We start from the raw sequence: 15894 nt of genomic DNA, 5'->3' as shown, positions 1-15894 counted from the left end.
AGACCCTCCAGGAATTCGCGATGTTGCCATTTGCAACATCAACGCAAATTCAACCTTCGCCCTGTGAATTCAGGGCGGTGTTGCAATTATATCCAATCACCGCAACTTTCCCGCAAATTTGACCAATCGTTGGCGTCGTCTTGAGGTGACGTCGACAAACTACCTTCCGCCTTACTTCCGTGTATACGTTCAAGAGAAGCAGAATGTGTGAGTCAAATGTTTCACACTTACCGACCAAAATAACTGCAAAAGATCACGAAAAGCAGTACCTCGGCATTCTGCATGAAAGCGGGGGTAAACTATTTTGCACTACATGCAACATTGTGGTGGAACATAAGAGGAAATCATCAATTGATAAGCATTTTGCCACCGCGAAACAGCCTGAGAACTGGAGAAATGCAGGGACGTCAGACGACGACAACGAGACAGATCACAATTACACAGGGTGTTGCATCCAAGTCAATTGCAAGCGCTGAAAGAATCAAGGTGAGTTATTTTAAATGGGCATGGTTAATGTCAACATTGCAGTGTCAGTGTTTATATAGGCTTAAATTCTGTTATTGAAAGTGTGTTATGTTTACAGTGAAGGACTGTGTGCACTTTACATTTTTTACATAATACAAGAAATTAATGGATGCCAACATTTTGCAAAATGGTATTTTATTTTCCATTGTTTAGGCAGCTTCAGCATCATACTGTGAGATTCTGTTCAAGTTTTGAACTGAGATGGGTTTTTTATTTATTTTTTTTCTATGAAGCCTGAGCCAATTATTTTATTAGTTTATAATTATTATTTAATGTATTCTTCAGGAGAGACTGCCTGCACACAGCACTAGTATTAATAGTTTTTTTTCTTATATGAAGGCTGAGGCATTTCCTTTTGAATTTGAAGTCAGTGTTTATATAGGCTTCAATTCTCTATAGTGTTAGGGAAAGTGTGTTATGTTTACATTGAAGCACTGTGTGCACTTTACGTTTTTTTTTTTTACATAATACAAGAAATTAATGGATGCCAAAATTTTGCAAAATGGTATTTTATTTTCCATTGTCTAGGCAGCTTCAGCATCATACTGTGAGATTCTGTTCAAATTTTGAACTGAGATTGTTTTTTTTTTCTTTCTATGAAGCCTGAGCCAATTATTTTATTAGTTTATAATTATTACCTCCGCCAAGGAGGTTATGTTTTCGGTAGCGTTGGTTTGTCTGTTAGCAACGTTACGGAAAAAGTTATGAACGGATTGCTCTGAAATTTTTTCCAGAGGTGTGACTGGGCACAAGTAACAATTCATTAAATTTTGGCGGTGATCCGGATCACCGTCTGGATCCCGGAATTTTTTTAAAGGATTCTTGGCGGAGGTTTGCGCTCTCCGAGTGCTTTTCTAGTTATTTAAATGTATTCTTCAGGAGAGACTGCCTTTTTCTTATATGAAGGCAGAGGCATTTCCTTTTGAATTTGGAGTCAGTGTTTATATAGGCTTAAGTTCTCTATGGTGTTGCTGAAAGTGTTATGTTTACAGTGAAGGACTGTGTGCACTTTACATTATTTTTTACTTAATACAAGAAATTAATGGATGCCAACATTTTTGCCAAAATGGTATTTTATTTTCCATTGTTCAGGCAGCTTCAGCATCATACTGTGAGATTCTGTTCAAATTGTTTTTTTTTCTTCTATGAAGCCTGAGCCATTTATTTTATTAGTTTATAATTATTGTTTAATTTAGTCTTCAGGAGAGACTGCCTGCACACAGTACTAGTATTAATAGTTTTTTTCTTACATGAAAGCTGAGGCATTTATATTATATTTTAAGGTAACTTCATGTTGTGCTGTGAGGTTCTATGCACTTCGACTTTTGAACCAACAGGTGCATTTGGATAAGTAAAGCCTATTTTTCTGCATTTTTGTAGTCCTGGTAATCTTTTATGTTGGTAAAGTTGTTTATTGGACCATTTCTCAGTGTCTTTGTTCTTTTAATCAATAGTTTTTCAGTAATAACTTAATATTTAACATATCACTCAATTTTAATCACAAAAAGAGAAAATCGCAACAATTTCTCGCAACTTTCACTTCCTCCCGCAATGTAATCGCAACAAAAACCTAAAAAACACTGCAACTTTCATCGCAATTTTTTGGAAAAACCCATGCAACATCAGACATTTTAGCCCGCAACAATCACAAAAAAGGCCCGCGAAATCCTGGGGGGACCGATTTCTTTGTACGCTGGGAAAGAGAAAGATGTGTTGAACACCTGAAAGGCTACCAAAACTTCATTAGATATTCTTTATGCATATTTACAAGAGAAAAACATACCAACGGACATCAAAAAACTGGAAAAGAGAGTGTGTATGTAAAATAATAATAATAATAATAATAATAATAATAATAATGACTTTTTTCATGGTAGATCAGCTATATTCCATTCAGCTAGCATGAACTCTAATGGAATATATTTGATATACCACTTAACACCAGCCAATATTATTTTAATTGTTATATTTTATTACATGTTAAGTTAAATCAATATATATCAGCTGCTATAATCAGATTTGAAAATGCTATAACTTGTGCAAAAGAGAAACATTTCAGTTCAGGAAAGCTTATAGCTAGATTTCTAAATTTGACCATGTGAAAGGTTTTCCCAGGCCACCACCCATATTTTGGACTAAAATTCCTGTTTTAATTCTTGAAGATGAGTATAAGATATATAGGTCTGAGCACCTTCTATCAGGAAGGAAGTACATTTTGACATAAGGGTTCCTGGGTCGTCCATCCAGTCTGAGGGGCAGATCTTTGGCCTGCAGCACGTTCACAATCAACTGATGGCCAACTTTATCATACCACATTTTCACCTGCAAGACATGCAAGCAATGCTATTTATATACAGCTTACAGTATGAGTTAAAAGGCAAACCATACACTAAGTATTATCATGCTGGTATAGTATTAGTATTGTATCCACCGAGAGCTGTCCAGGAAGCAGCTGAGGAGCGTCTCTCAGACCACTGGGACTGGAAGGGGACATGACGGATATAGATGGACGCTCCATCTTTTGAGATTCGAAGGAACTTGAGCCTGCTGTAGAGACACAGAGAACAAAGACGCCACTAAAATTATAACTGATATCATGCTAACTTGAAGGTAGGGAAACAGCAAATATTTCAAGCCACAATGCTTACAACAGTACTCACTGGATTCTAATGGAGGGTGTGATGTTTCTGGTATTCTGGGTATATCACTGAAAAGAAAAATAAAAAACTCATTAACAAGCACAGCTCCCATACACACATGAACTTAAAGAACAAAGGCAGAGTTTAAAACAACTATTGCAGGATCAGCTGTTAAACACATTGACTAATCCAGTCTTGAAAAGCTATGCTTTCTATGAGGAAACTAAATGAGAAAAATGAAGAGAGAGTCAGGGGATCAAAATCATCTCATCCAAGTTTGTTTTACTTACTGGTTAGATTTATACACCCTGTATGATTATTTGAAGAGAAATCAATGAATAAATGGTTTTTAAAGAGGTAGCAGGATGGCACAAAGTACAATATCATGACTAATGATTGAAACTGAGTCGAATAGAAACATACAGTAAATTACTGCAGAAATTCATAATGCTGAAGTAGACAAGACTAAGCAAACACTTGTCTGCAGTGCAGAAGTCCTCATGAAGAGACTACAACAAAGCAGTTGTAAATAAAATAACACTTGTTTCTAAAAAGAAAATTTCATTAATAATACTAAAACGGTAATGGAAGCCTTACCCAATGGGCCTGGAAACGACTAATTCAACTTGGGCTTCTGTTTGTGAATCCAAGATAATATTGTAAACCTCCTTCATGGTTAATCCAGGCAATGATTTACCATTCCACTGTAGCACCTCATCTCCTAAAGGCAATAAAACACAGTACATGGGTCATTCTAGAATTCAGGCTACATTTCGCGTCTCCGAGATAAACCTTTTTTGATTCTCCACAAAAGAAATCCTTATTGAATCAGTTTTGAACAATAATGCAAATTATAGCAAACTTTCACCAATAGCAATGCTTGATGTACATTTTAGACCCAATTTATCCATAAAACATTAACTAAATGACTCCCATCCCCCACATTATTGGCTGTGTTCAACTACTGATTCATACATTCAACTTGAATAAACATGAAGTGATTCAGTCTAGCAATCTGTTTTTTGGGGGGCTTATTCTATCAACTGCTATAAAATCAATTGCATAGAAAGTCTATTTTCTGTATTACGTGAAATTTCAGTAATAAACAAGAAGACAGAGTCATCTATATACCCCCGCCCTATATACTAACTATATACCAAGTTTCAAGATATTATTTGTCACATTTTTCAAGTTCTGCTGCAGGAAACCAACCCTACCTCTTTACACTGACCTCAGCAGCCCATGGCATAAACCCACCTGACCTTTGGTCCAGGTGAGCTAAAAATTAAAATTTCTCACATTTCTTAGTATCAAAAGGCACATATACCAACTTTCAAGACTATACCACTCAGTTTTCAAGTTCTGCCCTGGAAACAAAACCTACCCCGAAGACAAACCTGAGAGACTAAGTCTGAAATTGTTTCCATGGAAACATGAAAAATAAAAATTTCTCACATGTCTTAGTATGAAAAGGCACATCTACATCACCTTGTTAACATGTATATCAAGTTTCAAATCCCTATCATGAATAGTTTTGGATATATGCTCCGGAAACGAACATTGCTCTCAGAAACTAAGTCAAAATCTATTTTTTATGTAAAAATTTGAAAAATATTTTTTTTCAAAAATCCAAAATAGCAAAAGGCACCAGTTCACATGTTGCTTGATATGTATACAAAGTTTCATGAAGATACTTTCAGTAATTTTAAAGATATGGCCCGGAAACGAAAATGTGACCGGATGGACAGACAGACAGACGGACAGACAGACAGATGGAACCTGTTTCTGTATCCTCCGCCCAAACTTCATTTGGGTAGGGGATAAAAATATATATTTTATCTGTTCCAATGTTCTTGTCAACTCTGTTAACTCTGTTATAAGATTGCATAAAATCCACAAAGACTTTTAATAATACACATGGCACCCGCACCGAGACATGTCACTTCCTTTGGCGGGAAACTTCTGAAAGGCAGTGAGGTATGTTATGTTTCTTCTCTCATTAATTTGAACAAAATGTTGAGGATACACCAACAGTCGATTAATTATTCGTCAAATCTGTTCTTGTGATATCAGAGTGAATCTCTCACTCATTTTTTAAAAGCAGTAGTATGACTAAAATCCAGAAAATTTTGTTTTTATACATGCTCTGTGGCAGCTAATTGGAGGTTAGCATGTGGAGTTAAGACACAAAATGATGGAAAATGTCAAGTCTGTTGTCATCACTTCTGCTCAGTTGAATGATAACAGAGTTGACGATGACTAACAGAGTCAACAAAACGTATCCGCAATTATAGAACGGGCCACATGCATATGGTCAAATTGGAGGACATATCTGCAACTTTTGGCCTTAATTTCTAAAAGCATGTATACAATAATATTAAATGTGGACAATCCTGAAAGATACTAATGATTTATAAAATGTCCTTACGCATGAACAAATGTTCCTAGATCCCTTTCACCCATGACCTGTTATTCCATCTGACTCCACACAATAAGCAATAATAATGGCTGGTTAAGTAATTATGTTGATTTTTATCTGTTGTAATGCTAAATGCTACAAAAGGATCTTGGGCTCTACGGTAGTTAGCCAGTAGCCAGTTATCATTGGCATTGCCAAAAATGCACTTGCGGAGTAAGCACCATTGGCAAGGCCTCTAACACAATGACCTCACATTAAGGCAAAAGTTCTTAAAACGTTTTTCTACTTTTGACTGGTACTATATCTAGCATGTTAATTTTAGTAAGCTCTGGAGTATGCCACAGTATAAATACACACTTATAGCTGAATATGATTAATGCAGAGGTGACCTCACCTGCTCGTAAATGGCCCACCACATCTGCCAGGCTTCCTTTTTTAACTTTGGTGATGAAGGCCCCAAGTCTCCCTGTTTCTGTGATCTTCCCCCCTACCACCTACTCGCACCACAGCACACCACAACACAGCACACAGCAAAATATCACTTACTTGACTTGTGACCGAGTACGCTCTATATAATTTAATAATATATTCACATTCATTGGATATGAGCAATTGTGTGTTCTGATTGGCCACTCTGCTACTATACTATCCATTCATATACGTACAGTGAGTAGAGAAAAGCAAAATGGCGGCGCGTTTTACTGAAACAACCAAGCATGAAATAAAAACTCTACTCAAGAACAAAACCCCCAAAATACAAAAAAAAACCAAGAAAATATAGAATGAAAGTATTTGATGGTAAGAACGTGTCTTTTTTTATTTCTGAAGAATTATTATTATAGTATTTTTCACAAATTGCTACTGTCATTTCGCCAGTTTGTTTATGTCTCTGCTAAGTGGAGATAATTTTGTCTGAGGTTTTTTATAAAGTTTTAATTTATCAAATTTGTAAAAAATTAAAATGCTATGTTTCTCAAAATCCAGTGAATGTGGATAGAATAAAACAGTTATTCTACTCAATCTCGTCGTACATGGCTAATAGCCAACTTGGCGATACGTGCCTCGTCGGCTATCAGCTCATGTACGACTCTATTTCGTGGAATAATTCTCATCTCATCTCATTATCTCTAGCCGCTTTATCCTGTTCTACAGGGTCGCAGGCAAGCTGGAGCCTATCCCAGCTGACTACGGGCGAAAGGCGGGGTACACCCTGGACAAGTCGCCAGGTCATCACAGGGCTGACACATAGACACAGACAACCATTCACACTCACATTCACACCTACGGTCAATTTAGAGTCACCAGTTAACCTAACCTGCATGTCTTTGGACTGTGGGGGAAACCGGAGCACCCAGAGGAAACCCACGCGGACACGGGGAGAACATGCAAACTCCGCACAGAAAGGCCCTCGTCGGCCACGGGGCTCGAACCCGGACCTTCTTGCTGTGAGGCGACAGCGCTAACCACTACACCACCGTGCCACCCCCGTGGAATAATTGTTAAATATAAAGTGTATGCACTCGCCGTTACTTTATTAGGAACACTAGTACAGTACACCTGCACATTCATGCAACTATCCAATCAGCTGATCATTCAGGCTGACATGAAGACTAAGGTAACCCAAAAAACCTGTATTTACTGTACAACATTGGTGAGCACGATAGCATCTCAGAATGCACAACACATCAAACCTTGAAGCAGATGGGCTACATCAGCAAAAGGCCACATCAGGTTTCACTCCTGTTAGCCAAGAACAGGAATGTGGTGAATCAGTTTTGGTAAGCGTGTGCCCACTGTAGCCTCAGCTTCCTGTTCTTGGCTGATAGGAGTGTAACCCGATGTAGTCTTTTACTGTTGTAGCCCATCTGCTTCAGGGTTTGGTATGTTGTGAAATCTGAGATGCTTTTCTATTCAGTTTGGTTGTAGTTATTTGATTTAACGCAGCCTTCCTGTCAGCTTAAACCTATCTGGCCATTCTCCTCTGACCTCTCTCATCGACAAGGTGATTCCACCCACAGAACTGCCAATAACTGTTGCTTTTTTGAACAATTTTGTGCAAACTCTCTGGAATATCATCTGAGATCACATTTTTATTCCTTTTCTGATGTTGGAAGTGAACAATAACTGAAGCTCTTGACTTGATTCATAATGAATATGCAGGTATGCATGTGTTCCTAATAAAGTGGACGCTGAGTGTATATTATACTAGAGGTAAACATTGGGCCAGCCTTTCACAACAGTACAGTGACAACCGATGAGTACATGCTTACATAATGTACTGGTGTGTGAAGGTATGAAGGTACATTTATCACTTGTACTTTAATGTTTAATTACAGTGCTAGAATGAGTGTGCTGTTTGTGCTTTGGTGTTTATGCGTGTATTAATAATTGGAATTGCTGTTGGAGCTGTGTGTGTCTCCTAACCTTTAGCCCAAGCAGTGCTCCAGCCTTTTTGGGCATGGCCGTTCGCTTGCTCAGGGTAATTCGGCCGATTAAATGATCACCTTCCTTGGAGGGCTGCCACGTAACTGGATGCTGAGAAGAACAAGGCAGTGATTTAATCCCATCACAGAGGGAACCTCTTTCAAAGACACTGCTTTACTGCTCTTGGAACAATCAAATTCTATACATAAAAATTCTAAACATGTGTGTGTTTAACATAAGCTGTATGTTAAACACATACACACCTCAGCAAAATGACCTCATTTGTCAATGCTGCATAATAAAAAAAAAAAAAAAAACTACATTCACTCTCACCAGATACATACTGTACATTCAGTGCATGAAATCAACTTCATAGCTCACCAGCAATGTATCCAGTCAGGATCATCACTCACAAAAACATTTCTGCCCTGAAAATAACTGTAAAATATTTTTCAATCCAATCAACTGATTTAATTGCACTCTTTTCGATCACGTCCCATATATTCCATAATTTTCTCACCAAGTCTCTTCACACAAGCTGTCACTACATTTGGCTGAAGAGAAATCACATTTTGTATCTTCTGTATCTATGGGATAAACTAGCAGGAGAATGGTCATGCTGATGTAGTTTGTAAGAGAATCCCAAATTTCAAAAAGACAGCATCACGTATCAGGAGCAGAGATTTTATTGTGACAGGGCAATGGTGCCTAAAGATGCAATATGTTCGAGTCGTTAGGTAAAGGCAATAAATCAGACATTTAATAATAAATCTTAAGCCTTATTCCCTGTGAGAAAAAAATATATATACAACCCCGATTCCAAAAAAGTTGGGACAAAGTACAAATTTTAAATAAAAACGGAATGCAATAATTTACAAATCTCAAAAACTGATATTGTATTCACAATAGAACATAGACAACATATCAAATGTCAAAAGTAAGACATTTTGAAATTTCATGCCAAATATTGGCTCATTTGAAATTTCATGACAGCAACACATCTCAAAAAAGTTGGGACGGGGCAATAAGAGGCTGGAAAAGTTAAAGGTACAAAAAAGGAACAGCTGGAGGACCAAATTGCAACTCATTAGGTCAACTGGCAATAGGTCATTAACATGACTGGGTATAAAAAGAGCATCTTGGAGTGGCAGCGGCTCTCAGAAGTAAAGATGGGAAGAGGATCACCAATCCCCCTAATTCTGCGCTGACAAATAGTGGAGCAATATCAGAAAGGAGTTCGACAGTGTAAAATTACAAAGAGTTTGAACATATCATCATCTACAGACTATATCATAAGACATAATATCAAAAGATTCAGAGAATCTGGAAGAATCTCTGTGCGTAAGGGTCAAGGCCGGAAAACCATACTGGGTGCCCGTGATCTTCGGGCCCTTAGACGGCACTGCATCACATACAGGCATGCTTCTGTATTGGAAATCACAAAATGGGCTCAGGAATATTTCCAGAGAACATTATCTGTGAACACAATTCACCGTGCCATCCGCCGTTGCCAGCTAAAACTCTATAGTTCAAAGAAGAAGCCATATCTAAACATGATCCAGAAGCGCAGAAGTCTTCTCTGGGCCAAGGCTCATTTAAAATGGACTGTGGCAAAGTGGAAAACTGTTCTGTGGTCAGACGAATCAAAATTTGAAGTTCTTTATGGAAATCAGGGACGCTGTGTCATTTGGACTAAAGAGGAGAAGGATGACCCAAGTTGTTATCAGCGCTCAGTTCAGAAGCCTGCATCTCTGATGGTATGAGGTTGCATTAATGCGTGTGGCATGGGCAGCTTACACATCTGGAAAGACATCAATGCTGAAAGATATATCCAGATTCTAGAGCAACATATGCTCCCATCCAGATGACGTCTCTTTCAGGTAAGACCTTGCATTTTCCAACATGACAATGCCAAACCACATACTGCATTAATTATAGCATCATGGCTGCGTAGAAGAAGGGTCCGGGTACTGAACTGGCCAGCCTGCAGTCCAGATCTTTCACCCATAGAAAACATTTGGCGCATCATAAAACGGAAGAGACGACAAAAAAGACCTAAGACAGTTGAACAACTAGAATCCTACATTAGACAAGAATGGGTTAACATTCCTGTCCCTAAACTTGAGCAACTTGTCTCCTCAGTCCCCAGACGTTTACAGACTGTTGTAAAGAGAAAAGGGGATGTCTCACAGTGGTAAACATGGCCTTGTCCCAACTTTTTTGAGATGTGTTGTTGTCATGAAATTTAAAATCCCCTAATTTTTCTCTTTAAATGACACGTTTTCTCAGTTTAAACATTTGATATGTCATCTATGTTCTATTCTGAATAAAATATGGAATTTTGAAACTTCCACATCATTGCATTCCGTTTTTATTTACAATTTGTACTTTGTCCCAACTTTTTTGGAATCGGGGTTGTAAACATAAAGTCCTAAATCAGTTTGTCTAGGTGGTCCATACAGATTAACAAGGTGATCACATGGCTCATTACAGAGACTGAGTAACACAGTTATGCATATGCAACAACACGTTTTATTTATATATATATATATATAAACACATATGCTTACCAAAGGGCAGGTAAAACACCTGTGTTCCAAATTTTACCCACTACTGATAGATTGGCAAACGTTTCACACCCTACATGATATACAGTATCTTCATCACTATAGAATGTTCTGTCATGATTATATGTATTATCTGCCATCACCAATGTGCAATCAGTACCACATAATTAGTCTCATGAGCTGGATATACTTACATGCCACACAGTGGGATCCAGAGGATAGCACTCCCAGTCCCCTGAAACACAGTGAAAGACAGGAAGCAGAGTCAATTGGAGCACAGAGAGCAACACAGACACACAGCTCTCCCCTGACTGGTGAGGCGCAGCTTTATACTCACCAGGATACACACTCTCCAACCCTGTTGTTTACACTCACAGCACTCTGTTTATTGAAGATTAGGACTCTAGAGTGGCACTCTCCGCCAAGCTGTCACCCTAAAATGCGCCCCACTCTGCTCATATTGCAGGACAACAGCGACTGGGGGGATTTAATGGAGCTTTGGTGCTGGTCAACTTGTGTTTGAACAGTGCCTAAGAGCTGCATTTAGTGTCTTGACAGTGAAAACTTGATGACATGCTTACATAGAGACATGGTGGAAGTCTCAGGTCTTTCCATGACGTGAGCCTCATATTTACTCTTTGCATGTTTAATGGAGGGGCACCGTGTGTGTGTGTGTGTGTGTGTGTGTGTGTGTGTGTGTGTGTGTGTGTGTGTGTGTGTGTGAACTCACCATTATATGCTGAATTCTGAGCACATGGGGCATCTTGGCTATGACAGCAGTGCAGTGATAAATTCATGGTTTAGCTATACCATGTTTGAAGAATTACGCAAAAATAAACAATCAATCAGTCTTTTTTTCTTTAAACCAGAGACAACTATCAAAATCACTGCGTTAGTATCTCAGGAACATCCAGTGCATGTATTTATGCTCTATGACAAACTGAATAGCTTTTAATGGCAGTGTAGATATTGTGCAAATGCCATTCATATTTTCTTAAGCTCCTGTAAGACCGTCAGGTATTTGTTGCTAACTTGGGCCTTACGCCGGACTAAAAAAGGAACCCAAACTGAAGAGGACATGGGTTTGTTTGAATTGTTTGACTAACCACTCACTGCTTTCATCCCCCAAGTCCTTCCAGCAAGGCTGCATAACTCTTTGAATTAAAAGCCAAGTTCAGCTGATGTGTATGACCTGAAACAAGCTATGGAAAAGTTAAGGTCTATGTGGCTTACTTACAATTGTGTCAGATGCTGGATTCTATACAGAACGCATCTTTCCTTAAAAAGGCTCCTCTTTTTGTAACCCAAATATGTTATGAAAAGTTCTGTCCTATAAAAGTTTCTCAAAAATAAAGAACTTTTTTTTTTTTTAAATAAACTCAGACACACTCACATTAAATGTTAATGCCATCAGTGATGGGTTTCTAAACTCACAGACAACCCAGATACTTACTTACTTAATTAATTAATTAATTAATAAAAACAACCATATCGACATTATTGATATCAGACCATTTCACTGTGGAATATACACACTCTCCAGAAGCAGCCACTATTATATTAATATGGAGAATATAATGGCTAAAGAAGCAGATTTGGGAACAAAAAGTTGCTAGTTCAATTCCCTGGACCAGTAGGAATGGCTGAAGTGCCCTTGAGCAAGGCACCTAATTCCCAACTGCTCCTCAGGCTGCTCTGGGTGTGTTGTACGTTGCTCTGGATAAGAGTGTCTGCTGAATGTCATTAATGTAACATAATACTAGAAATGGACATTTAGATATTTTTTAAAAATACAAATTGTCATACAAGTAGTTGTTTAGCTTAGCTTGTTTAGTTAAGGTGTTTTGTGTTCTATTCCCATGACCCAGATGTCCTCTCATCTACACATCATCTACACATCTGCCATCAGGCAGCATCAGATGAACATTTACAGCTAGTGCTTGAGTGTCCCAATTACTAACTGAATTGTTATAGAAAGACAGGAAGGCAAAAACACTGATTTGATTCTAAAAACTGATGCTTACATGTATCTATAATAAGCCTATTATTATTATTATACATCCATCCATCCATCCATCCATTATCTGTAGCCGCTTACTCTGTTCTACAGGGTCGCAGGCAAGCTGGAGCCTATCCCAGCTGACTACGGGCGAAAGGCGGGGTACACCCTGGACAAGTCGCCAGGTCATCGCAGGGCTGACACATAGACACAGACAACCATTCACACTCACACTCACACCTACGGTCAATTTAGAGTCACCAGTTAACCTAACCTGCATGTCTTTGGACTGTGGGGGAAACCGGAGCACCCGGAGGAAACCCACGCAGACACGGGGAGAACATGCAAACTCCACACAGAAAGGCCCTCGCCAGCCTCAAACCCAGGACCTTCTTGTTGTGAGGCGACAGTGCTAACCACTACACCACCGTGCCACCTTATTATTATTATTATTATTATTATACATTATGCTGATTTTCTTTTCCTTTCTACTGTATACTCCTGTATTCAGGAACCACTGCAGCTTCAGCTAGTACACATGCGTAACACTGAGTATAAAACTTCATTTCAGTACTCCAACCTTCATTAACAAATAATAAACATCTGCATTTTACATTCTGGTAGCACAGATCACTAGTTCAATTCCCACTTATTATAATACTATAAGTCAAAACAAACCACTCAGACACATTATATATAAATAATCACAAAATGTCATTAGTGAATATAGTCTCAAAAAGATAATTCAACGTAGTTCGGAAATAACATATCCATATAAAACAAGAGAAATTCACATCGATACACATCAGTCCAACTCTTCACATGCTCTGTATGGAACTACCAGACTTCTTACTTACTGTGCAAATGAAAACTCTGAGTCTGATTAAGTCCTGCTACAATGATAACAACGAGTTGGTGTACTGTTCATTCTGTTTCTCTCGCTGTGTCTGCAGTTTACATTTCATCTCTGGCTTGTGTTAATACGCTGACCTTTTATGTCTGTGTGCAACCACTTTGTGTGACAAGCAGCATGCTACCATGAGCACACCCTTCCCTGCCTTACAGCCCTTATTAGTTTAGTTCATCTGTCAAAGAAATTATTGACTGTACATTATAAGTATAAGCAAAGTGATAGACTGTACCCTTGCTTGGCTAAGAGTGAAATCAAAATCAGTATGGCATGCACAGATATAGTATTTAATATTCTGGGTTCTTGTCTGAAGTCAGACAGATTTAAAGTGATTAAATTCCATATTCATATTATGGATTTTTTTTTCCAGACCAGGGTCGTACAGTACCATGCAAAAGTCTTAGGAACATGTAAAGAAATGCTGTAGACCAAAAATGGCTTCAAAATAATTAAATGAAATTTTTCAACATTAAAAAAAAAATACTATAAACAGCAATAAGCCTGGGTGGCATGGTGGTGTAGTGGTTAGCGCTGTCGCCTCACAGCAAGAAGGTCCGGGTTCGAGTCCTGTGGCCGGCGAGGGCCTTTCTGTGTGGAGTTTGCATGTTCTCCCCGTGTCCGCGTGGGTTTCCTCCGGGTGCTCCGGTTTCCCCCACAGTCCAAAGACATGCAGGTTAGGTTAACTGGTGAACTCTAAATTGACCGTAGGTGTGAATGTGAATGGTTGTCTATGTGTCAGCCCTGTGATGACCTGGCGACTTGTCCAGGGTGTACCCCGCCTTTCGCCCGTAGTCAGCTGGGATAGGCTCCAGCTTGCCTGCGACCCTGTAGAACAGGATAAAGCGGCTACAGATAATGAGATGAGATGAGCAGTAAGCCTTAATAAATGAAACAAAGTCAATATTTGGCGTGAGACGACCCTTTGCTTTAAAAAAAAAAAGTAATCTCAGGTACAATGAGTGCAGTTTTATAAGGAAATGAGCTGTAGGTTTACTGAGCATCTTACAGAACTAGGCACAGTTCTTCTGGACACTTTGTCACAGTCACTTCTTCATTTTGCACCAAAACCCAGTAGCCTTCTTTATGTTTTCTTTTTTAATCTGAAAAGTGCTCTCTTACGTAATATGCTGCTCAGATACAAATAATATTTTTCTGCAACATTTATTTTTGTGCTGGAAAACGAACATCTCATCTCATTATCTCTAGCTGCTTTATCCTGTTCTACAGGGTCGCAGGCAAGCTGGAGCCTATCCCAGCTGACTATGGGCGAAAGGCGGGGTACACCCTGGACAAGTCGCCAGGTCATCACAGGGCTGACACACAGACACACAACCATTCACATTCACACCTACGGTCAATTTAGTCACCAGTTAACCTAACCTGCATGTCTTTGGCCTGTGAGGGAAACCGGAGCACCTGGAGGAAACCCACGCGGACACAGGGAGAACATGCAAACTCCGCACAGAAAGGCCCTCGCCGGCCACGGGGCTTGAACCCGGACCATCTTGCTGTGAGGCGACAGCGCTAACCACTACACCACCGTGCCGCCCGGAAAACGAACATTTGGAATTGATAATGTAGAAGTCATAAAATAGAAATCTATAACAACGTTTGTATGAAAAAAAAAGAATGCCTAAGACTTTTGCACAGTACTGTATGTCAGAGGAGAGTCCATCTTTATGTATATTGATAGATTGGGGAAAAATTTAAAACTTCAAACAAGGAAATTTAATTTATAAGAAAAATATATTCAGTGTGTTAGGTTAAACAAAAATAGACAACTGAAGTTTGGGACAACTTCCATTTGCCTATCTTTAGATTCCCATCTCTGCCTTTTGTTCCTCATGAGAGTTTTCACACCCACCACTTCCCCGTCTCCTCCCTGCTATTCAACAACTCCTACCCAAAACTGTTCAGTCGGGGTCTGGCTGTCAAGTGCAAAGCAGAAGCCACCCAGAACTCCCAGAAGTTCTCAAAGTTCTCACCTCAACAAACTTCCATGATCCGTACCATACAATTGATTTGCAAATGTTTTTTTTTTCCATTACCAGAATTTAGAAACAAATCCAGAAGAGTATGTTACATTATTAATATGGAAAAAATATCAGTTAAAAATGTATTTCCCTTTCTGAACATGATATAAATATTCTGTAATCATTTGTGTGCATTCTTCCTGACAAATCTGTCCTATCTCAGACAGACTGATGGGCAAAATTTTGCTTATTCTTAATATTGTTGTTATAACCATCATTTTGGAGACAAGAGGGTCTAAACCTGTTTTCAGAATATTTTCTTGTTAATTTTTTTCAAGTTTTAGATTGTTAACATGTTTTGCCATACTTAAAACAATTTTGCAATTTTACATTTTTTAGATATACTGTAAACATGATACTTTTTTCCATTAATCATGG

The 15894-nt window shown here is 38.7% G+C and overlaps 1 protein-coding gene across 1 annotated transcript in view; it reads right to left on the bottom strand.

The window, feature by feature from the left end:
* Window positions 1–15894, bottom strand: part of LOC132889483 (regulating synaptic membrane exocytosis protein 1-like) — a 134793-nt gene that overhangs the window by 44195 nt on the left and 74704 nt on the right. Inside the window, exons 7-13 of the mRNA XM_060926034.1 lie at window positions 10769–10809; window positions 8008–8118; window positions 5978–6077; window positions 3762–3885; window positions 3186–3232; window positions 2957–3072; window positions 2717–2847 (exon numbers count right to left, since the gene is read on the bottom strand). Of these exons, the coding sequence (XP_060782017.1) occupies window positions 2717–2847; window positions 2957–3072; window positions 3186–3232; window positions 3762–3885; window positions 5978–6077; window positions 8008–8118; window positions 10769–10809 (670 nt within the window). The remainder of the gene's footprint in view (window positions 1–2716; window positions 2848–2956; window positions 3073–3185; window positions 3233–3761; window positions 3886–5977; window positions 6078–8007; window positions 8119–10768; window positions 10810–15894) is intronic.

The sequence above is a fragment of the Neoarius graeffei genome, chromosome 7 (assembly GCF_027579695.1).
Source record: "Neoarius graeffei isolate fNeoGra1 chromosome 7, fNeoGra1.pri, whole genome shotgun sequence".
In the NCBI taxonomy this organism is placed as follows: Eukaryota; Metazoa; Chordata; class Actinopteri; order Siluriformes; family Ariidae; genus Neoarius; species Neoarius graeffei.
Note: the sequence above shows the minus strand (reverse complement) of the source record. Positions and strands in the feature narration are given on the sequence as shown.